This window comes from Urocampus carinirostris, chromosome 8, assembly GCF_059441175.1.
Source record: "Urocampus carinirostris isolate Australia breed hairy pipefish chromosome 8, RoL_Ucar_1.0, whole genome shotgun sequence".
NCBI classification, from domain to species: domain Eukaryota; kingdom Metazoa; phylum Chordata; class Actinopteri; order Syngnathiformes; family Syngnathidae; genus Urocampus; species Urocampus carinirostris.
The window spans coordinates 16458357-16483554 of NC_142356.1; the positions used below are offsets into that span (position 1 = coordinate 16458357).

The following is a 25198-nucleotide window of genomic DNA, read 5'->3' on the forward strand; positions in this document are numbered from 1 at the left end:
CCCCTGCGTGGACCAGACTTGACACAGAAATCCTAGCCGCCATTTTTTAGCTTAGTGCGTCCCCTTCAGTCTAAAGAGAGTCACTGCACACATCCTCCAAACAGCGCTCCTCCACACAATAAAGTCCAAATTTGTGGTGAGTCAACTCGTAGTAAATCATGTTGCATGTTTTATCGATACATGAATCCATATTTCTATGGAAACTTGTAGTTTTGAGGAGAAAATATGAAACATTTAATAAATGTATTGGATTTTCTAACGAAGGCGTGAAGGCAAGTGGAAAACGATGACAAGCCCCGTAATAGACCAATGGCATCTCTGCTTAACACCTATGCGGAAACCCTTGGAGCAACGCAGATTCTGATTGGCTGATTCCCAATTTGTATGAATCGAACCGCATTTCGTCTCTTTTCAGCACCTTCAGAGATTCCGGGTTTACTCATCTGAGGTCGGTACAAAAATGTATTCTATATCGATTCAAAAGTTATTATTCTAACCACAATGTTCCCTTAACTCGTTTTCTTATGAAGTTTACCCAAACTCACGTGTACACATAAACTGTAACGTTTGTCTTTTCGTGGCAACGATTTCACGATGACACCCGCAAACAAAAATCCATTTTGTCATTCTATTCTTTCGTTTTTTGGGTTGGTCAACGATCGTAGACTGTGATAAAAAGCGCATGGGATTTAATCTAATCGAGAAAATTGGACGAGCATGTGGACAACTACTTTGTTCCTTAAATTGTGTTCCAAGATGATGAGCACTTGTATATTCTTGTACAGTTGCCAAGCAACTGACAACAAGGCAATAATAGCGTTTTCCTTTGAACTAAGAATCAAACTTGCATCAATTTGACAATTATGTTCATCCAGGAAGCAATTTTCCATTGATAACTGCCTAAATATATTGACAAAACATTTTAAATGTTCACTTGTTATCAATGGGGTCAATGCAAAGCCATGTGACACTCATAAATTGTTTGTTGAGTATATTGACATATGGGTATTTGTGACGTCTGATGCATTTTTCTAAAAGACCAATTCCTATAAGTGCAGTAAACCCCCAGATTACAATGAATTTGTTCTGAGGTGGAGTTGCAAAGTGAAATTGCAACACAGTGGGGTTTAGAAACATACGGCAATTAAATAAAGCCTTATGAACCCACGGTACCCAAAATAACATTCAAATAACAAAATAGTAGCTTGTAAGTACTACTTATGTGTAATATACATGCATATTCATAAATAAATATACATGTGAAGGAAAAATGAGATATTATATACCTTTGGTGTGACGTGACTTGAGCTGGTTGAGTGGCGTAGCTGGTGGATGCAGAGGAGGGAGGGGCCGGCAATATTGTATTGAAAATAAGGTTGATTTTAAACCTTCCTCTCGTGAGGATTGTCATCCCCGTAGATTTCTTTGCTTTAATCGACTCCATGTTTTGGATAAATTGCCCAGATCGACAGTTGGTTATCGCCATGCAACTTATTCATGTGTCATCTTCAAATTTCTGATTATTGCAAGCTTTGTTTCTCTGGTTATGATTTTTTTTTTTCCTTTAGAATCAGTAAGCCTTCGGACCCATAGCAAAGTTTAAATTTAAAATATTTTGGGTATAAGAAATCATTTTTTGTGTAGTGGTGGAAACGCCATGAGAATGGGCAGAAAAACACCGTATTCCATACTGTAAAGTGAAACCGTTGTCGGGCGGGGAGGCTGTGTATATAAAATTCCCATCCCTCTCCAAAAAAATGACTGATAATTTTAAAGAAATACCATTAAAATTCCAACATATTTCCTTTGTTTAATGATAATTTACCATTCTTTTAATTTCAGGCCCTTTGTTGCTAAAATGCCACAAAAGTAAAAGGCAGAATATAAAGTATACACTGCCATGCCCAGTACTAATACCTTGAAAAAGCGCTGACGGAAATGCTATTTAGAGATCAGAACCTCCTAAATCGATTTGAAAGGCATTTTACCGAATATATGTTATGCTAGGACGGCACGTGGTTAGCGCGTCCGCGACACAGTTCTGAGATAATGCGATCAAACCTTCCTGTGTGGAGTTTGCATGTTCTCACTGTGCTTGCGCGGGTTTCCTCTGGGCACTCCGGTTTCCTCCAACATTCCAAAAACCTGCATGTCAGGTTAATTGGCAGCCAGTTCAGGGTGTCCCCTGCCTACTGCCCAAAGATAGCTGGGATGGGCTCCGGCACCCCCGCGACCCGACTGAGGATAAGCGGTGCAAATGATGGATGGATGTTCTGCTAGGCTAAGTGAATGTTAGCGATTTCAAACTGGGCGCCCTTATTGTGTAAAAAAAATAAAATAGTTGACATCAATTAGGTTGCTGTGCTAATGGTTTATTACTTAAACAGGAGTGATACCAGTGTCTGAAACTCATGACAAAAAGTTACCAGACACCAGGGCAGACAACTCTGAAAAGTTGCCTACCATAAAGTTGCCTGCCCAATTTTTCACGACTTGAAACACAATAAGACGACTAATCGCAAAAAAATCCATTGTTGCAAAGTCTAAAGGATTGATAATCAGAATATATAACGGGACAACACTTTAAAATTAAGTTTGTTATAGATCTACTTATAACATTCTTTGCATGTATATGACATCACTGTTTTCCATCTGCCATCCGTATGTACCTGTATTTACTCATCTTCGTTCATGCAATGCTTGGGTTGCGTCGTCTGCTACAAGCCACATGAACTCCTCTTTCCACGATGCTTTTAATGTACATTTACGTTTTGTGGCGTCATAAATTTTGTTAGCTTCTTTCGAATCTTTCTTCTGGGGCTGAGGTTTTGGCTTGATTCCTAACCACTTATCCATTTTTCTTGTGTTCTCTGTGCGTCTACTTTGGAAAATGATATGCAAATGCAAGACCTTATAACGCTCTGGAAAGTCCGGAAGCACGAAGTTATTCGACGCAGTCTTGTGATTGGCTGCTGAGTATGCAAATTGCTAAACGAACCGAAATTCCTAAATTTCCAAACCGAACGAAGATTTTGCAATCGGAATAAAGCAAACGTTTGATTTTTTTTTTTTTTTTTTTTTTTCTTTCTTAAAAAAAGTTGTTGGCCACCCGGGCGGAGACATTTTGTAAGTTGTACCCCCGACACAAAAGATGCACGCCCCGGGCATCCGGGCAGACGTAATTTCAGACACTGGTGATACCCCATACCATTTCTTCTCAGGTAAACAACTGCGATTGTGGTGAGATGCCATTTATGTGGTTAGTCAAAACGTTTCTGGATAGCTGAACTTAGTGCAGCTTGTCCTTTACAATCTACAGCAATTGGCAAAGTTGCCACCTTCTGAGATGGATTAAACAGGTGGATTTTATTTTTTTTAAACTACATAGGAAAAATAAACAGAACAGAACGTTTAGACTACTGTAGGAATATAGAGCATTAGATTATAAGGGATTTGTACTTGGTGGGGTGGCGTTCTAACTTCATAACAGTAGAAGATTAGATTGTAACAAAAGTGTAAATTGTATGTAAATAAATTTCACCAAGTATGCAAAGGACAGCAGAAAGCACAAGTAAAGACTGATTGGACCCTTTCCCCACGATGGTCGTAGGGGCTCTCCAGAGACTCATGAGTAAAGAAGACCTGTTCCATGTTTTCGTACACAATGTTTATACACAAATGTAGCTGCTGGGTGAACACAACAGCAACTGTGACCAGAGACAAAAAGAATCTCGCCCGGAGTCTGAAAAGCAAGCTTAATTGAATTTAAAGAAATCATGTGACAGTGTTTCTAATTTCTGTGGACAGTGACGCTTGCATAGAAAACAGAATTGGTGGTCATACTAGTTGCCCTGAGCACTTTGACACCATCGGAGTATTTAGTTGTAGGTACTCCATTTTCATGTACGTGTTGCAGTCACCAATACGGCCTGGTACCTCATTGACTTGTGAGACTTACAGTATGTATGCAAAGAACAACAGTAAAAACAGTAAAAATGTCACGTCAAAGTTTTGGAAATGAAGAAAACTCTAGAGCAGGGGTGTCAAACTCATTTCAACTCGGGGGCCACAAGATAGAACAAACATTCTGTCGAGGGCCGGACTAGTATATTAGAGAGAAAGAAGAGAGAGAGAGAAAGAGAGCGAAAGAGAGAGAGAGAGAGAAAAAAAAGATAAAAAGTCGTGAGAGAGGGGGAAAAGGAAGGAAGAGGAAGAAAGAAATCCAAAGAGAAATAGAAATACAGAAGGAGAGAAAAGAGAACAGAGAGAAAAGGAAAAAAGGAAGTTAGAGCAAAAGACAGTGAGAGAAAGAGACAAAGAGCAACAAAGGAAGAGAAAAAGAGAGACACAGAGAGTGAAAGAGACAGAGACAGAGTGGGAGAAAAGGGGTGGAAAAGAAAGAGAGAAAGAGAGAGAGAGAGAGAGAGAGAGAGGGAGAAATAAATACAAGTACAGTGTCTTTGTGAGAGGCACCTGGCTTTGGCAACATCAAATGGACATATTTCAACCTGCTGCTTGTTTTTCTCTTGCGCTTCTCTGAGTGTTGTCTCGCGGGCCGGATTCAATCCCTTAGCGGGCCTGATCTGGCCCGCGGGCCGCCTCTTTGACACCTGTGCTCTAGAGAAAGAATATGTATGTTGTTCAACGTAAATATTTAAGAACGAAACGTACTATTGTTGAGAAGAGCCAAGAAGAAATCTGCACGTTTTGAGATCAGGGGAGGGTGTAATAGTAGTCTGTACAGCCCTTTGAGACTTATTGTGATTAAGAGCTATACAAATATACATGACTTGACTTGAGAAAATTGCTTCAGTTTGAAGTTCCGTTTACTGATTGCACGTGCATGATCGAAGAAAAATCTAAAAAAAAAAAAATGGGACACTCACTATCATGGATATTAAATGAATTTATGTTTTTAGGTTAGGGGTTCTGTGAATACCAAGTTTAAAAAATGTTTGATAAGGTCATTCTTAACTGTAGAGCCATAAATAGGTGTCATCTATATTTTTACCAAAAGTGTACCCTGGAGAAACTCAAGAATTACATTTTATACTATATATACAGTGAAAAAAATAAGTGTTTCAACACCCTGCTATTTTTCTATTTCTCCCACTTAGAAATCATGGAAGGGTCTGAAATTTTCATCATAGGTGCATGTCCAATGTGAGAGAGATAAACTAAAAAGAAAAATCCAGGAATTAAAATGCATGCTTTTTTAACAAATTATTGGTGTGATATAGGTGCAAATAAGTATTTGAACACCTTAGAAAATGAATGTTAACATTTAGTACAGTAGCCTTTGTTTGCTATTACAGAGGTCAAATGTTTCCTGTAGTCTTTCACCAGGTTTGCACACACTGCAGGAGGGATATTGGCGCACTCCTCCACACAGATATTCTCAGTCAGGTTTCTGGGTTGTCATTGAGAAAAAACAGCTCCTCTTTTTTATGGACCAGAGAAGCGAAGTCATTGCCAATGGTGTTGAATAGTATAGCTTTATTATTATTTGTTATCTTGCATATGTGAAACAAATGAACAAGCGGGAGTAAGTTCTTGTAAATGCTTGAAAAATGTTTCCCGGCAGTCTGACTCGATAAACCACGCATTAAATGAAGGAGAAAAAAATCAATTCTGCTTAAAAATAACATTGACACGCCTGCTCCGGTGGCTTTGCTTTGCCATTGCATTTCCTCTTCCCTAGTGACTAACAGCAGCTGGTATTAGTTGGTATGGCATTGTCTTGTGACTCGTTATCTCCCCCTATGCGTTGTGCCCAAGAGGAGAGATGGAGGGACCAAAATGTCGGGTACTGAGGAAATTGGAGAATTGGCTTTGAAAGTTATTGAATTCGACCAGGAAAAATGTGAATGAACCCCGACTTCTCCTTTCAGAGTAAGGAAGCGATTTAGAGAGCGGCTGGCTAGCTGCACGCTAGCATTGGGTAATCGCGTCTTCGGCAAGGTTTCCACGATGATTACAATACAAGAGTCACGAATGTAGTGGTCTCCCACGAGTTGTTGCTCCAGGTCATCCAGGTTTAATGTGTAATGGATCTGGCGTTTTTGACTCACCAGCCACAGCAGGGTTGGCTAGCGAAATTTGTTAACCCAGCCATTGCAGTCTACTGCACCCACAGCCTTTCTACTGCTTTTTCTGCCGACGCCGACTCAGTAGAACTCCGGACCCGATAACAATCCATGGAGCACCCGCTGGTGATTACCATTTCTTTGTGCTCTCATGAATTACTTCCTATTTAGGTGATTAATTTCTTTACAACATAACAAGCCGCTTAAGCTACTAGCTTTCGCGTTGCGTCTTCATAAATTTTGGTGGCTAGCTATGCGCTCGCACGCCCTGGCTGTTTGACTGACAGCATACACCAACCTATCACAGTTGAGGAAACACGACTTGCAAACTTTGCCTTGGCTTTATAGCCAGTGCTGTTCATACTTGCCTCGGTTGGCCGGCATCATTAAAACCCAAACTGTGACAATTCTGGTTGGCTAAACACTCCATCACTCAAATATCAAAGTGGGGGAAAACACAAACGTAGAACTATGATGTAAATCCATCCATCCATTATCTGGACCGCTTATCCTCAGTAGGGTCGGGGGGTGCTGGAGCCCATCCCAGCTATCTTCGGGCAGTGGGCAGGGGACACCCTGAACTGGTTGCCAGCCAGTTGCAGGGCACACAGGGACAGACAATTCGCTTGCTCATTCACACCTAGGGACAATTTTGACCGGCCAATTAAACTGACATGCATGTTTTGGGAATGTGGGAGGAAACCGGAGTGCCCGGAGGAAACCCACGCAAGCACAGGGAGAACATGCAAACTCCGCACAGGAAGGTGGGTAGCTTGATTTGAACCCAGGACCTCAGAACTGTGCCGCACACGCGCTAACCACTGCTCCGCCGTGCTGCTATAATGTAAATCCTTCAGAGAGAAAAAAAAACGCAGTGTCTTGCGATTACACAATCGCACAATGTCACATCGTAATATCGATTACAGTCTAGCCCTACTTTGTAAGTTAACATAAACACATTCACCTGTCTTAAAACCTTGCTGGCAGATTGAGGGTTGTATGTTTCCTCATGAGCGAAGGAGCAACTGCAGGCGATCAGAAGTAATTCATGATCTGCTTTTAATAAGTAGCAGAATAAGGCACCATGTCTTAATGGCAGTTTAGTTACAAAACGTTATTAATAACGCGTTGCAGTAATCGTTACTGAGACAAGTAATTGTGTTTCAGGAACAGGTTCCTTTGTCATGCGTCTGTCCCAACACTGCCTCTGTGACCTTCACGGGTCACTTTGACTGATGCCGTGTCGGTAGCGAACGGAGAGTGTATGCCCTTTGGCCCACTTAACAAACCTGGTCTTCCCCCCTCCGGCCCGTGCTTGCATAGAGTATCTATCTCCTCTCGGTCCATGTGACTGGAGGTGTTCGATTTCATAGTGGAGGTCAAGACCTACAGCGTGAACGCTCCCCGCCAATGCAAACTGTCGCATTGAAGCTACAGTAAGGCACCGCCTTGCAGCTGATAAGTGCCCAAGCCACACATTTCCCCCCTGTATTCTCCATATTTGATTTGGCACCCGGTGTATGATATTTGGAGTCAACAAATGCCAGCAGGATTTCATAGAGCAAGCCGGTCAAACTTGTTTAAAACAAATGGCCTTTGAGTGCTGCCAAGCAACAAATAAAAAAACAAAAAGCCCCTTATAATATCCAATATTTAGGTGAAGCTAGGAATGAAAGATACTGAAATAATATTGTTTGCTTTAAATGAAGAAATGATTCTAGTCTGGTGGGTCTGACGAGCACAAAGTCTTCCCCTGATTTGCCAGGTCATTTTATTTCACCAGATGTAGTTTACCTCTCATCTCGATTACTGTAATGCACTACTCTCCGGTCTCCCGAAGTCCAAAATCAAGAGCCTTCAGCTGGTACAAAATGCTGCAGCAAGGCTTTTTACTAAGACAAGAAAGTTTGATCATATGACCCTGATTTTAACTAACCTGCATTGGCTCCCTGTTAGCTTAAGATGTGATTTTAAGGTTCTGTTGGTAGTATACAAAATCAGGCATGGACTTTCTCCCTCATATCTTTCAGATTTAATTTCGCCCTATGTTCCGGTCCGGAGCATTTGCTCTGAAAATGCTGGTCTACTAGTGATCCCAAGAACCAAGAGGAGATCCGCAGTTTCGAGAGCGTTCTCCATTCAGGCCCCGGTGCTGTGGAATGCTCTTCCCCCTAAGATTCGATTTGCGACCTCAGTGGAAATGTTTAAATCCAAGCTTAAAACACACTTCTATTCTATAGCATAGGAATAACCTATATTGTATGTTGACAATATCTGTGTATTGTTTGCCCTCATGTAGGTTTTAGATCAGGGGATGGTGTTGTAATAGTCTGTAGTTTGCATGCTGCGGTCTGTGCAGCCCTTTGAGACTCTTTGTGATTAAGGGCTATACAAATAAACATGACTTGACTTGACTAGTTTCACCGAGCCCAGTGCCTATCTTCCAAATAAAGGTGAAGGAGAAATGAGAACGATATTAGCATAAGCAGCTTGTTAGCCACAAACACCACTATCTATCATCTGAATAGTTTTAGGGGGTTTGTTCTCCTGACGCATGGTAGGTGCCTTTTTGGTGGTAGAGCTGAACAAGCAAAACAAACCACCGACGACCGAACCAACGCCCTGAGGCCCCGGTAGCACCCAGGCATGCTAATCCCACCCACGGCAGCAGCACCTGCTGGAGAACAGGCCACGGGGCCCGGAGCAGCACCACCAGGACCCCGCAACGCAGCACTGGGCGAGGCGCAAAAAAATTTGGTTGTTATGAGAACCCCTTCCATTATTGGTTGAAGTGTAACAAGCATGATTTAGCAGTGGTTAGCGCGTGTGCGGCACAGTTCTGAGGTCGTGAGATCAAAACCTCCTGTGTGGAGTTTGCATATTCTCCCCGTGCTTGCGTGGGTTTCCTCCAGGCACTCCGGTTACCTCCCACATTCGAAAAACATGCATGTCAGGTTAATTGGCTGGTCCAAATTGTCCCTTGGTGTGACTGAGCGAGCAAATTGTCTGTCCCTGTGTGCCCTGCAACTGGCTGGCAACCAGTTCAGGGTGTCCCCTGCCCAGTGCCCGATGAGAGCTGGGATGGGCTCCAGCACCCCCCACGACCCTACTGAGGATAAGCGGTGCAGGTAATGGATGGATGGATGGATGTTCGAAAAGGGATAGTAAGAAGCAGACGCTTATTTTCCCTACCCCTTCATCTTCCCTATTAATTACATTTTACAGATAGCTCCTCTTTTGTCTAATATTACAAAATCTCACGGATATACATATTCCATAGGTAAGATATAAATATTCATAATAATAACAATCGTCACATATTTTACACACTAATCATCGTAGTACCCATTTATTAACGTTATAATGCTACTTGTCACTAAATATCATTGTGACACCAATGATAGTAACAACAATAGCAATAATAACAGTTGTGATATAATAATGGTAACAATAACAGGGTTAACTATAGTTGTACATGCAGTATTTCCAATCTCTAGTATCACTCATACGACATTTTCTTCATCTCTGTATTCTGCCAGTAATGTATTTTTGTATTTATATTTGAACAAAGTTTAACTCCACACACAGACACACACATCCTTTTTCTGGTGGTTCTCACCTTTGGGATTTTGAATTTACTACAGCCCCTTAAGTTATAAGTTCCCTCTTTCCGAGTGAATAATTTTTGAATGTTTTCTGGCACTGTATTTTTGTTGACCTTAAATATCAGTTTTACTAAATCACTCAATTTTAATGATTTGGACTGCAGGAATAAACTATAGGGTATGACCTCGATATCCTACCCTGTGTATGGTTCTAATTGCACGTTTTTGGAGGATAAAAAGGGGCTAGAGTGAACTTTTGTAATTATTGCCCCAGACTTCTGCACAGTACGCAAAATGACTCTGACTGATTTAGACACCCCTGCCATATTTTGTCTATGACTCGTCGATAGCACGCCACCATATAATGCAGGGATGTCAAACTCAATTGCACAAGGGGCAAAAATTCAAAACACGCTTAAGGTCGCGGGCCAACCAGGATAAACATTTATTGAACACACTTAAACTGAATGTATTTGGAATAAAAATAGACAAGAATATTACATTTAATCCCTAAATCATTTATACAGTATTTATTATTTTGGTGTAAATAAAAATATCTTGTTAAATTGTACCACTTAGAACTTAACTTAAACAACTTAAAACTAAAATAACATTCAAATTCCTTTGCTCCTATGTCAATGTATATAATAAGAAAAACTTAAATATCCCAAAATATTTTGCTCTCCTTAATATAGCACCTGTCAAAAGTAGAAATATGAAAATGCTACACAAATTATTTTGTAAAAACGTCACAACATTCTGAGAACAGGGAGCCTGATGTGCGCAGACGGAGTAGGGCGAGAGATGGCAGGGAGTGCTTGCACTTTTTGCATAGCTCCACCCATCCCTCCCACTCACCCGATCAAATAACTTTAAGTTCTCTTCCAGTGTTTTGGTGAATTAACAATTTGTTCCGTGGATTCATCAAAAAGTATCTGAACACTGAACACAGATTATATAGTGAGCTTTTATAGAAAGGATTCTTTAGCGTTGTACAGCCAAAATGAGTTTTTTTGTGCGACACCTTGACTGTAAATTGTAGTGAAAACGTGCCCTATATATTCTGAAAAGTACTGCTTTGTAATTCAGCTTTGGTTTGGCTTTGCGTGTATCTGAACAGGATTAATCGCTCAAGTTTTGAACGAGATGGAGAAAATTTGCATGCAATTAAATTTATCTCTGAGCCATAGGTACTCATAGAAAGAGCCATATCTGCCTCGTGAGCCATAGGTTCCTGACCCTTGGTATATAGTATAGAATACGACATATATGAAGGAATAGGTACAGTGACTAAAACGTCAGAATATGATCTCCAGGGATGAGGCGGCGTTGTTCATATTGACGGACCCTTAATAACAATAAGGGCCGGATATGATTACACGGCGGGCCGGACGTGGCCCGCAGGCCGGGAGTTTGACACATGTGATATAATGTATGTTTTTGTGAGTTAAAATATTGCAACATTCCTCCTATGTTTGACATGCGTGGTCTTGCATGAACATCATTGTGTTGCCTTGTTGCGTATGATGCCGCCGTCCCCTCTCGCCCACTTTCCTGCACCATGTGTGTTTCTGTGTGCGCACGTGGGTGGGGTGGGTATGCTATGGGGTGACCTGCAAAGTGGCTCTGTCATTGGCTTACCGTTCCCCCCCAAGGGCCAAGTATGGAGAGCGGAGGTGTCGACATTAGGCAAAGTACCTTTTGCCTCCAATTACAACACTGTTGGCATGCGCTTGACAATGTAGTTCAGTGTACAAAGACACACTGACCTTCATCCAGGCATTTTAGCCACACAGTATTTTTTTTTCACAGAAATTGCTATTTGACGAAATTCCAAATTAAGGCAAGGCAAGTTTATTTGTATAGCACAATTCACAAGGCAGTTCAAAGTGCTTTACAGAAATGGCAAGGAGACAGGTAAAAAACACACAATTACAGTTAAAACATGGAAGAAAAGACATTGAAAATTCAAAATGTGGTCTTTAAAATGCATTAAAACCACAGATAAAACATAATCAAATCAATGAATTAAAATAAAGTAAAAGTGAAGAGTGCTGATAGAAATCCTCTCATCATTAGTTGCCCTTGGCGTAGGAAAAACAAGCATGCCTGTGAGTACTCTTAGCAGTTCACTTTTACTTTTACTTATATTTAAGTGATGGATTCTTCTGGTTAGCTTTTCAATTTTTTAGCGTTACACTAGTAAACTTAATCCATTTGACTATTATTGCCATCAATGGCAGTAACTGACTTAGATTACAAATTGGTTTCAAACACATTATGTTTACATGTGTATTAAGAAATGTGTCCATTCAAATAATTCCCTGCAGCATCTTTTGGACGTTGGATTCAAGGCTAGGGCTTTATCCAAATACTCTCCCTTCCCCTTAATTTTACCCCTTACTCTGGCAGAGCACGTTCACAATGAGTATAAGAAAATCTTAAACATCTCGCAAAGTGTAAAACAAAGGGAATAATTGAGGGGCATAAGCCCTTTTTTCACAATGTCAGATTTTGAGCGCCCTGTCTTCTCCATAGTCATTCCCAAAGCTTGCAAAGAAGCAAATACGTGTCGTAGACACGTGCAGATGCGGTGTCCGTACGATGTCACTCAAATGCATCATTTCAAATATCATCCGGAAGGTTAAAGTCTTGGGATTCAAGAAATGCCAACCATTCCTTAGTTTTTATTTTCTTTTTCGCTCGCAACTTTACTGTGCATATGACAATAAACACTTGGAATTGAGTTTAATTCACTCAACTCATCACAGCAACATCAAGATCGTTCTAAAACAAGATACCGGGAAAATATAAAGCCGCATAGCTCACCTAAGTTCTCACGTTCAATAATGATACGCAACCATTGTCTTCTTACAACCGTGAGTGTAGTAAATCCAGGAGAGTAAAATATTTACAAATACAGACTAATGAAACATGTTTCTTTATGGCGTAGTTTAGCAAGCTTGCTATTCAGTCATCTTTTTCGGCCAATTGCAGGGTTTGTTTTGGCCCTCTAGCCTATCCGAGGCTCCGAATAACTTCAGCCAATAGCGATCGATTTAACTGATGATTGACACATTGGTTAGCCAATGAAACGGCGGTATATAAATCCCAGCATACACCGCGGACTACTCCACGTTCAGGGATAAATCGAGTCGGCGGCTGTTGCGTAAGTTGCGAGACCTTGCGACTTAATATTGAGCCATATATAAGGCGCACTGTATTATAAGGCGCATGGTCAGCTTTTGAAAAAAAATAAGACTTTTAGGTGCGCCTTATAGTGCGGAAAATACGGTACATTGTAAAAAAGCGCATTTTTACCTGAAATTTAGACGTTTTCAGTTGCGTGCCTTCCGACTGTAGCACCCCTCCCCCTCTGCTTCGTGTGTGAGTGTGTGTTTGCACGGCGCCTCGCAGAGGAGAGCTTCGTGTTTTAACCCAGCCAACGAAACATACGAGCGATAAATGAACTAATAATGACGGCTTCTCAAGCGAAAACATCTCGTTCTTTCCAGCCAGCGTGGACAGACGAATGGGGCTTTGTGCCAAAAATGACCGTGCTGTTTGTGCATTACGCCTCGAGAGCGTTGTACCTCGCACAGCAAGTGTTAAAAGTCGTTACGAGACGAATCATGAACATGAATTCAAGGCGGAGACATTGAAACGCGCTGTGGTCAGGTATGGCAAACAAACACAGACCCTGAAGACCTTTGTCACCGCTAAAAACACTACCACTGAAGCAAGTTATCACATTGCTCACTGCATACCTAAGCACAGAAAACCATTTACTGAATATTTACAAGAGGTGTGCGTGTATGCTCGTTTGCGTGTCTTCTGCTTTGCCTCTGTTATTTCAAGTTTTGATATTTTGTGCAAGAAGATATAATTGATGAATGGTATGGTAGCTGTCCATATCACCTGATTTTTGATTGTAGTTCATTGTTGATGAAGAATGTTTGATTCTGGTTAATTCTTGTGGTCATGGATGGCTACAGGCCTTTCCACTAGTTATTCACATTCATTTTTTTAGTTGATTGATGAACAAGAATAGTGGAAGATAAATTGGTCAGTTATACGATTTCAATGTATATCCATGTTGTATATGTGGACTGGTGTAAAATTACAGCTCTGTTGCTTATAAAACACACTGGCACACGGATTTACAAGGAAATTTGAAAGTGGCACTCCACACCAAAAAGGTTGCTGACCCCTGGCCTAGACCGTGAACAAAACAAACGACTACGAAATCGGTCTCGCGCCGGTCTTTGGAAGGTTTCACGGTGACGTTGGTCTGGCGCTAGTCTGTGTGTCAGTCTCTGTTCGGGAGGGGAGTGAGGGGGCGGGTTTGTGCTATTCATAGTGTGAGAACTTCAGAGGTCTATTAGAAGTCACAGAGTCCTTCCTCAAAGAAGGCGCTGCACTTCTGCAAAGGGTTTCTGCCTCTCAAACATTACACCTAGTTCACCTGTGAGTATCCCGAGTCGTCTTTCCGAAGCTCATTTAGCCTCGTTTACTCTTCTATTTGTAATTTCTATTTTCGATTCACCATAAATATACCACATGTGCAAGTTTAATTAAGGTGAAACACGGTCATTGTTGGCTAATGAATGGATGATTATAAGCAATAGGGTGTTAATTATGCCACAAAAACAACAAAATATTAAGAACTTTCTTTTAGCATGCGCTGGTTCTTTCGGTTATGATCTAAGTGTTTAATTATAGAAGTAGGTGAAAAGTCAATTGAGTTTACTCCTCTAAAATAACTTTATGCTAATGCTCCAAATGCTGTCTTTTAGAATTGTATTTGTTTTTGCACACAAAGAAGTTGAACTGTATAATTAATGTGAAATACTTCTTTAGGGGTGTCCCGATGCAACTTTTTCACTTTTGATAGCTGCAGTGATGTGTGGTAAGATTCGTGTCTGTTGAGGCACAGTCTGATTTATAAATAAATCATCTTATTCATCCTTTTATTGGCAGAGCAAGAAATTGATATATGAAATGTAGCATAGGAAAAAAATGTTTTTATCGTTTTACCGTAACTTGGCAACCAAGTATTTAATACTTCACATAAAAGAAAATCCATGCAACAAGAATAAATTACTGTATGGCCTGCTTATACTAAATGTAAATGGTCTTCATTTATATAGCGCTTTTCAAGTCAATGAAGACCTTTACAATGTGCTTCACACTTTTTCCTTTTACACACTAACTCACCGATAGCAGTGTCAGCCATGCAAGGCCACTATCTGCTTAACGGGGGCTTTAGGGGTTCAGTGTCTTGCCCAAGGAGACTGACATATAACACGGAGGAGCCGGGAATCGAACCTGCGACCTTTTGATCTCAAGACGAGCCCCCTACCTCCTAATCCCATAATTTTGGGCTGTAGTGTGTGCCAAATCAGAATCCTTGGTCTCACTTTCCCTCCTTTGCTATGAGGCAAGAGAATTGAGTGTTTCACTGCATTTGCAGACACTCAGCACAGTAGTACTTTACATACTAACTGTATAGATAATTTGTGAAAATTCAGCGATTTTGAAAAAGAAAATACCCAAAATAGTGAAATCAAATGGGAAATAACTTTAACACTCAATAAATATACCTTTTTAATATGTACTTTGATATTTCCTTTTGACAGGTGAGGCACAGCCTCTCTTGCCTCAAATCATTGACCAGCTTAGAGTATTGTTCAATACTAATATAATCAGATCCGATATCAGTATGAATGGTACATGCTGTTTTTGTTGTTGTTTTTCCCCGAATTATAAATTGAATTTTAAATTTTAGTCTGGTTGCCGTGTCAAATCTGGATACAGATTTTGATTTTAGTCCTTCTCATCTATATTTTGGGTTATACACAGCCAAAATCCATAAATATGTTTGATAGAAAAGCAGAAGTATAAATGGGATGGGATGCCTGTATATGAAGGCTAATATCTGAGATTTTGGATGCCATCTGAAATTGTTATTTTCATATATCGTTTTTTTTCTCAGTTTACTTTGAGCTAGTACCAGGCTAGAGCTTAAAATTAAGGATTTATCGTGTGTGATCAAATTTGTTCAGTTCTTCGTTCATATTGAGAAATTTGTTTTGCAACATTAAAATATAGCTCCGACTTTTTGAACAATTGATCAGTTCTTGTGGAACTGGAATGTTCATTTTGAGAAATTTGTTTTGCAACATTAAAATACACCTCAGACTTTTTGAACAATTGATCACTTCTTGTGGAACTGGAATGTTTGTCCTCTAGGGCCCAACTTTGGAGCTGTAACTGTAACTAAACTATCTTTGATCAGTAGCATACCAGAAAAACACTTACTGTTGGAACTTTCATGCAAATTTTGCCTCATCTCAAGCTAGTCCGTTTTGCATTTGGAGCAGGACATGCTTATGAACCTTTTGGCAATTGTATTCGATTATTGAGATACACCAGGACAGTTTTATTGGTAAAAATGTTCAACATTGCCTTCTTTGCTACTTTTTTAAACTGCAGCGCACGACAGCCATGCAGGCTCAGGAAGTTGTGAGGCAGCTGCGGCTCCCAGAGCTGGATGATCTGCGGCAGTACATCCGTGGATTCCCCACTAACGCGATTTTGGGCATGGGCGCTGTAGCCGCTCTCACCACCTACTGGTTGTCTACCAGGCCACGAGCTCTGCCGCCACCCTGCGACCTCAGCATGCAGTCTGTTGACATGCAGGTATGTTTATTTGTTTTTTGGGGTAAAATGATATCCTGTACAGTGGCACCTTTTTATACGAGAACACATGACATTTTTGATACACAAGTTGTTGTTGTTTTAACAAAAGAAAATTGTGCTCATGAGCAGTCCCATAGGGTACCACTAGAGAGTGCTCAAGACCGTTTAAGTCCAGTCCAGTTTGGCAGGCACCACCTGCCATCAGGCACCTGATTCCACGCCTTGGTTACACCTGTAGAGTACCTGTATTCTGCAGGAATTTTGTTTTGATTGGACCTCTTTCATAGCATTTTATAGCAGGGGTTGGGAACCTAAGGCTCTTTTCACGAGTATTCAGGGCTCGGAGATGCAATTTAACGATTACAGATTTCTCTGTGGTGTTGCAAAGTCAAGTGATTTCATCCCGATTTTGGTACATGTGTAGCCGAAGCAAACCTGACTGGTCATTGTTCATTCCAGTAAATATTGGGAACATTCTCATCTACAGTTTACAGTCAGTGTGTCACATCCAATACCCTGCTTTGGCAGTTGATCAGTAAGAAACCCTTTTTAATGGAAGCTCATTAAACTATCTATGTTCACTGTTAATATACTTTATGATGAAAACCCACTGATCAAATCGTAAATTAAAAAAAACCCCACAGAAAACTCTCAGGGCCATTTGATTGGGTGAGTGGTAAAGGTGGGTGGATCTTTGCATACAGCGCAAACCACACCCTTTTCTCTCTGGCTCTGCAGTTTGTGCAAAGGTAAATACAACGATATCCTTATCATTAGTAGTATTTCGTGACATTTTTACTGAAGAACTCTGCTTGCACCATATTTGAGGACATAATTAAAATTGTTTTGGAAAACAGGCTCTGGCATTATTATTATTTTATAGATTTGATCAAATTATAAAATGATACACTGTAAAATAAAATGTGCTGAAGAATTAGCATGTCTGGAGGGAGAGTTTGACGGTTTTGTTCAATTGTGTCTGAAAATATATGGTGTCTTATATTTTTGCTTGTAACGCTCTTTGGGGGGGGGGAAAGTTCTCGACCCCTGTTGTATAGCATTTTCTTTTTGTGACCTTAGCAATGAGTTCAGAAAGGTAAACAGTAAAGGCGTCTGAGGGGAAAAAAGGCGAATAATGATTGCAACAAAGCAAGAAAAATGGAAAAAACCCAAGCGGCGTGTTCTTATGAGTGACAAAGCCAAGGAATACAATCAATAAGCAATGAGTGCCAATCACAAAGCCACAGAAAGATTTATGCAGCGCTTTGCTGCAACAATTTCAGAGAGAGGTTATATTCCTGCTGCAAAAAAAACAACAAAGAGGACTACTAAAGAGATCAGAGTGGTGCTAGCTAATTTCCCAAAAACTTGTAGTCAGTGATAGTGTTGTTTTTCCATCTATAAGTTCAAAATAACGTCATGAATGAAAACTGAAACAGGCCCCCCAAAAAATTATCCTTTAAGAAAAACTCTTGTTAACATTTATTTAAAGTTACAGTTTTAAAGTCGTGCACTGTCAATTCTGCGGGATCATTCCCGCCTCTACATCCGCAGCCTGGCACCTCGCTTACACCTTCGTTATGGCAACTCGCATTGCATTTTGCAAAAGGGGCAGTGTGGTTCAAAAAACTTTTATTCAGTGACTGTAAATGTAAATGGTCTGCATTAATACCAGGCTATGATATGTTAACAATCATAGCCATGGTAATTTTGTATAATAAAAATTACAGGTTGAGAAAATTCTTTCGATTAGTGGAAATCCCACTTAGGTCGCCGCCACACTGTGCACAATTATGGCATTAATTAAGCTCATATCTAAAGGTACCACTGTATTAGTTTAGTCTGGTTTAGGGTTTCTCCAACAGTTGTGGAATTTGTTCCACCAGGGTGAGGAAAATGCAAAAAGGTCAGTCCTCAACAACAGTGACGAGTACATGACGCACTACCACAGCGATGCTAAGACAATGTATGAGGGATTTCTACGAGGGCTCAGAGTGTCAAGTGGGTTATTTCCGAAAATTACCTTATTACCATTTGTACACGTAGGTCGAAATAAACCCGAGCTTTTCTTCTAGATAACGGACCGTGTTTAGGAGCGAGAAAACCAAACCAGCCATACGAGTGGGAGTCTTACAGAGAGGTGAGCTGCCCCCTTATTACAACAAAATCGAAACCCAAACAAGTTATAGGAAACGCCGATAACTGAATGTTTTGTTGTCACAGGTTGCAGACCGGGCTGAGAGGGTAGGCTCTGCCTTGCTCCACAAGGGACATTCTCAATCGGGAGACAAGTTCATCGGGATTTTTGCCCAAAACAGACCCGAGGTACCGTATTTTCACAGAGCTACTATAAGTTGCGCTAGGCCAAAAATAAGATAAGAAAAAGCACATGAGGAAGAATAAACTAGCATTAAGTGCAGCCCTCGCTCGCCGCTCAAAGAGACATCAGACAATACATAAGAAGCTAGTTTTTGGTTTAGAAGACGACAACAATAGTCTTTTGTGACGAATAAATAGCTCAAAGGGTGTCAGTATTTGTCAGTGTAGAAAACAGCTATTATAATATGAGGCGTAAAATAAGCTAATTTGCATTGCAAGGAAGTCAAAACTAGTTTTTACCATATAAAGAGCTGCTTTTCATTAAAGAAAAAGAGAAACCTAATGCTCTTTGTAGACGGCAACATAGGCAAGACGACAGAAATTTGTGGAGTAGAATGAGAAGGTACCTTGCAGCGCCATTATAAGCCTTTTGTAAAGAAATGAACCCATAGAAGAACCTTATTTTTTGGTGAGGAATAGGAAGCTAATTTTCAGTTTGTAAGGAAACTCTGGCTTTACAGTATAGAAGACAAGGAAGTTCGTTTTAGCATAATGTTCCGGTCCGGAGCCTTCGCTCTGAAAATGCTGGTCTACTAGTGATCCCAAGTGCCAAGAAGAGATCCGCAGGTTCGAGAGCGTTCTCCATTCGTGCTCCGGTGCTGTGGAAGGCTCTGCCCCCTGAGATTCGATCTGCAACCTCAGTGGAACTGTTTAAATATAGGCTTTAAAGACACTTCAATTCTATAGCATATTAATAACCTATATTTAATGTTGACAATATCTGTGTATTATTTTCTTATTGCAACATCCATTTTGGCCTGGTCATCCTGATTACCTCATGTGCGGTCCCTTTTCAAGGTTTCTTCATTTTCCTCATGTTGAAGTTTTTGAGTTTTTCCTTGCCCTCATGTAGGTTTTAGATCAGGTGACGGTGTCATAATAGTCTGTGGTTTTGCAATAATCTGAGGTGTGTGCAGCCCTTTGAGACTCTTTGATTAAGGGCTATACAAATAAACATGACTTGACTAGTCTTTGGTGTAAATAGAAATGAGGCAGGGTGTTGGCGTTAAGTTAACTTTCAATGTCAAATAAGACAAGAGTATAGGAGTAGCTAGGTTTTTGCAAACTAAGAGTGTAACTCTCTGTGGAAAAAAAGACTGCGGCACTAGATTTTGCTAAAGAATATTTCTTGTATAGGTAGAAACTTTAAAAAAAAAAAAATTTTAGGCATAAGGAATCTAAATACAGCAATATCCACTCTGTGTAAAATAAATGACATAGTTTGGAAAATGTCACACTTTGCTACTCTCTCCTTGAATGTTAACACATTACCAAGAACCTCATTTTTTTCAACCACAAACTTTTTACGAGTCACCTTCTCTGTCTTTATGGAACAACGAATTCTTTAGTGGACCATCTCGGAGATGGCTTGTTACACGTACTCCCTCGTGGCCGTCCCACTCTACGACACGCTCGGCGTAGAAGCCATCAGCTTCATCCTCGATAGAGGTAAGTCCGATACTCAGGCCCGCGAAATCTGTTTCTGACCACTTATCGGCCGCACCTCCTCCAGCCAGCATCAGCACGGTGATCTGCGACGTGCCGGAAAAAGTCCGAATGATCCTGGACTGTTTCAAGGAGGGAAGGCAAAGCGTGAAAACCATTGTGGTCATGGAGCCGATCGATGACGAGCTGGTGGCCAGAGGAAAATCATGCGGAGTCCACGTTTTGAGCCTCAAGGACTTTGAGGTTTGGAGATTTGGATACTCTATTCTTTGATTGTCGCTTGGATAGTTGTTGTATACAATTTGAATAGGACCTTTCCAAACTACCGTATTTCCTGCTCTATGAGGTGAACCAGGTTATAAGGTGCATCCCCAAAAAAGTCTATTTTTCATCCATAAGACTACTTACATTTAATCTGTTGCTTTTACTTTAGTAAAGTTTGGGACATTTTGCACTTCTAGGAGTATTTTCAAATCACTATACTTTTGACTTGAGAAGATTTGTGGAGAAGAAACAATACTTTTACATTAGGCTACATTGAACCCGTTACCTAAATTCCCTCCACGTAAGTACGCTTGAGAGAGTCTCTATGAAGGCGCATTTATTTAGTCAGAGACGTTGTTTCTTTTATTTAGATTGAGCAGTGACCCAAACGACCACCAGGTGGCTCTTCTGAGCAGGGTTAGGAACATTTTATTTACAGTACTGTATGTGCACTGTATATAACTGTAGCCTCACGTACATACGTTTTTAATCCACAGAGGGTTCATCCAAACAAATTGTCTGAGTACTCAGACTTGATTGTTAATTTGATGGACTTTGTTCACATACAAAACCTTTATTCAATCCCTAAACAATCCACGACTCAAGTCAATTCGACTCAGTGTGCAATCAACCCCACAAATCAGAAATGAGATGCTTTTGAACAAAACCGTGATTTTAGTTTTTAGTATCTGAGTCAAATTGTTTCAACGAACTATTGAATAACGCAAAAAAAATCAAGGTCATATTTTGCCAAACTTTATAAAAGCTCAAAGTTGTTTTTAAATCATAAACTTATAAAAAAAATATATTTAAAATAGGCCCTTACCCCTCTAAAAAAGACGTTTTCTTTTGATCAGCCCAAATTGTTGGATTAAATTGATCCACGTATTTAAGAGGCCCATTTTTAACCAAAGTATTCTCAGTATTTTTCAAATAACCAGTACCCAAATCCGCACATTATAAAACAAAAACTGATCATCTTTTGACTTTGAGTAGAATTGAATGTTTTTGTTTTTCTACAGGACTTGGGAAAAGCCAACCTCCATGAGCCGATGGTAAGTAAAAGCACATGCATTATTACAGTAGGCCCCCAGGATATGACATGAATTCGTTCTTAGGTGGGGATTGCATAGGGAGATTGCAGCATAGCGGTGGTAGACAACGGTTGGTAATGTATGGCTGATGCTTTCGAAGCCTATGGTGCCCTAGATGGTTAGTTGGTTGGATCCCTTAATCACTAGGGTCGTAGGAGCAGAGGGTTGGTTGGTTGGTTGGTAGGTTAGTTGGTCGGTGGGCTAGTTGGTTGGTTGGATCCCTTAAACACTAGTGTCGTGGGGCAGCGGGTTAGTGTGTAAGTTGGTTGGTTGGTAGGTTAGTTGGTTGGTGGGTTAGTTGGTTGGTTGGATCCCTTAACCACGAGTCGTGGGGGCAGCGGGTTTGTATGTAAGTTTCAGATTCAGATTCAGATCTACTTTATTGTCATTCTAGTACACGTGTATACAGAACGAAATGTCGATGCATCTGACCCCCACAGTTTCCTTGAATGTACAGATATAAATAAAGTTGTATTGTAATTGGCTACGTATAGTATTTTACCATAGTGCCGATAGTGCAAGAAGAGTAGCTAACCAGATGTGCAAAATGGGCAGTCAGGTTAACAAGTCAGGTACACAGTAACATTAACACTGTAACAATAACGCTGTAATTACCATAGTGCAGAGAGCAATGTGCAATGAGTGGCAAGCTATAAAAAAACTGCCAGTAGTGCAAAAAGTTAACTATATGTTAGATTGACCATTTAACAGTCTAATGGCCAGGGGGACTAGACTATTGCGGAGCCTGGTGGTCCTGCACCGCACACTGCAGAACCTCTTCCCAGAGGCTAGCAGAGTGAACAGTCCATGATGGGGGTGAGAGGGGTCCCCGGTAATGTTCTTAGCATGGGATAGGCAGCGCTTCTGGCCAATGTCCTGAATTGAGGGAAGTGTAGTCCCGATTATTTTCTCTGCTGTCCTCGTTACCCTCCTCACACTACCCCAGTCGGTAGCGCTGCAGCCTCCACACCACACAGAGATACAGCTGGTCAGGATACTCTCTATGGTGCCCCTGTAGAGTGTGATGAGGGAGGGTGGGGGCAGGTGGGCTCTCCTCATCCTCCGCAGGAAGTACAGGCGCTGCTGTGCCCTCTTAACCAGTGATGCAGTGTTCACGGACCAGGTGAGTTTGTTTGTAATGTGCACCCCCAGGAACTTGATACTGCTGACAACCTCCACAGCCTTGTTGTTGATGCAAAGTGGGGCATGGTTGGGCTGGTTTTTCCTAAAGTCGACAATGATCTCTTTAGTTTTGTCAACATTCAGGACCAGGCTGTTGTCCCTGCACCAGCCCACCAACTGCTCCACCTCCTCTCTGTAGGCTAGGTCGTTGTCATCCCTGATGAGGCCCACCACTGTTGTGTCGTCAGCATACTTCACGATGTGGTTTGTGGCGGACCTAGGGACGCAGTCGTGTGTCATCAAGGTGAACAGCAAGGGGCTTAGGACGCAGCCTTGGGGGGAGCCCGTGCTGAGGTAGATGACATCTGAACTGTTCTGACCTATCCGCACTGATTGGGGTCTGTCACAGAGGAAGTCCAGCAGCCAGTTCCGCAGGGGGGTGTTGAAACCCAGGAGTCTCATTTTGTCTACCAGGTGTTGTGGGATGATGGTGTTGAATGCTGAACTGAAGTCCAGGAACAGCATCCGCACATGGGTGTTCTTCTCCTCTAGATGTGTCAGGCTCAGGTGAAGCGCAGAGGAGATGGCATCCCTGGTGGAGCGGTTTGTCCTGTAGGCAAACTGAAAGGGGTCGAATGAGGAGGGGAGACTGGAGGTGATGTACTCTTTAACCAGTCTCTCAAAGCACTTCATTATGATAGGAGTCAGTGCAACGGGCCGGTAATCGTTGAATGATAAGATCTGGGGTTTCTTTGGCACTGGGATGATGTTGGCAAATTTGAAGCATGATGGTACTTTGGCTTGGTCTAGCGAGGTGTTGAAAATGTCTGTTAGTACACAAGCCAGCTGATCGGCGCACTCCCTAAGTACCCGCCCCGGAATGTTGTCCGGGCCTGGAGCCTTCCTTGTGTTGACCCTTCTCAGGGTCTTCCTCACGTCAGATGAGTCCAGGTGGAGTGCTCTTTCGTCCTGATTTGGAACCGCTTTCGCTGCAGTGGTGCCGTTTTGTGCCTCGAACCTTCCAAAGAATTTGTTGAGGTCATTTAGAAAGTCCATGCTAGTGTCCTGCACTGGGGCGGTGGTTGGCTTGTATTTGGTAATGGCCTGAATGCCTTTCCACATATCCCTGGTGTTGGTTTTGTTGAGGAAACGTTCCTGGATTTTTTGACTGTACGTTCGCTTTGCTAGTCTGATAGCACGGTTCAGGTTAGCCCTCGCTGATCTCAGCGCCTCCATGTCCCCAGATTTAAAGACAAGGTTCCGTACTTTTAGTTGTTTGCGTATCTCAGCAGTCATCCAGGGCTTCTGATTGGCACGGGTGCATATAGTTTTGGTATTGCTGACGTCTTCTGCACATTTACTGATATAGGCTGACACAGAAATGGCGTACTCATCTATATTTATTTTGTTGTTGTAAGTGGCAGCCGATTTAAACATGTCCCAATCAGTGCAATCAAAGCAGTCCTGTAGTGCCTCCATTGCCCCCTCAGACCACACCCTCACCTGCTTCACTGTAGGTTTTTCTCTGGTCAGCAGGGGCTTGTATGCTGGAATTAGCATAACAGAAAGGTGATCTGATGAGCCAAGGTGGGGGCGGGGGGCTGCTTTATATGCACCTTTGATGTTTGTGTAGGCCAGGTCTAATGTGTTCCTACCTCTTGTAGCAAAATTTACATGCTGATGGAAATGCGGGAGAACTGTTTTCATATTGGCCTGGTTAAAGTCCCCCGCCGCAATAAAAATGCACTCGGTGTAAGCATGCTGCAGTTCACTCACAGTTCGGTAGAGAACGTCCATTGCCTCCTTCGTATTAGCGCTGGGGGGCACGTACACGGCAGTAATGATGGTCGCGCTAAACTCCCTCGGTAGGTAGAATGGTCTGCAGATCACCGTCAAAAGTTCAATGTCTCGTGAGCAGTGATTCGAGATTATCTTCGCATTTCTACACCAGTTGTTGTTTGTATAAATGCATAGACCGCCTCCCTTTCTTTTGCCGGTGAGCTCGCCGCTTCTATCGGCGCGGAAAGCAGTTAGCCCCACAATGCTAACAGCGTCATTCGGGATAGATGAGTTTAGCCATGTCTCCGTCAGAATTAAAGCACAACAGTTCGTCAACTCGCGGTTCGATGAGAATTCCAATTGTAAATGGTCCAGTTTGTTGTCCAGGGAGCGGACGTTGGATAGGAAAATGGATGGTAGAGGCGTTTTGAAGGGTTTAGCCTTCATCCGAGCCGTTAGCCCGGCCCGACAACCTCGTTTCCTTCCCCGGTCACAGCGCTTCCGCTTGCCACTTTTACTCGCTGCTTTGTCGGCCGCTTCGTTCTGTTGACGTAGCACTCCGAGGCTAAGTAAACACTCCAGAGTGATCGTCGAAATTTGCGCTGGATTTCTGGATGTTCGCATATCCAGCAAGAAACTGCGATCGTATATTAATCTACAGTTAGAGTTGTCTTTGTTCGCCCTCATAAACTGAGTCGAAGATTGGGGTTTTTGACTAGAA

The 25198-nt window shown here is 41.7% G+C and overlaps 1 protein-coding gene across 3 annotated transcripts in view; it reads left to right on the plus strand.

Moving 5' to 3' along the window:
* Positions 1-367: 367 nt before the first annotated feature.
* Positions 368-25198, plus strand: part of acsl1a (acyl-CoA synthetase long chain family member 1a) — a 39978-nt gene continuing 15147 nt past the window's right edge. For 2 of the 3 annotated variants that reach the window (XM_088341764.1, XM_088341766.1), the window contains exons 1-8: positions 14085-14158; positions 16187-16393; positions 18280-18394; positions 18469-18533; positions 18617-18718; positions 20122-20221; positions 20286-20461; positions 21505-21537. In XM_088341764.1, the coding sequence (XP_088197890.1) occupies positions 16199-16393; positions 18280-18394; positions 18469-18533; positions 18617-18718; positions 20122-20221; positions 20286-20461; positions 21505-21537 (786 nt within the window). In that variant the 5' untranslated portion in view covers positions 14085-14158; positions 16187-16198. Of the gene's footprint in view, positions 449-14084; positions 14159-16186; positions 16394-18279; positions 18395-18468; positions 18534-18616; positions 18719-20121; positions 20222-20285; positions 20462-21504; positions 21538-25198 lie in introns of those variants that run through there. The other variant, XM_088341765.1, reaches the window with a different exon arrangement.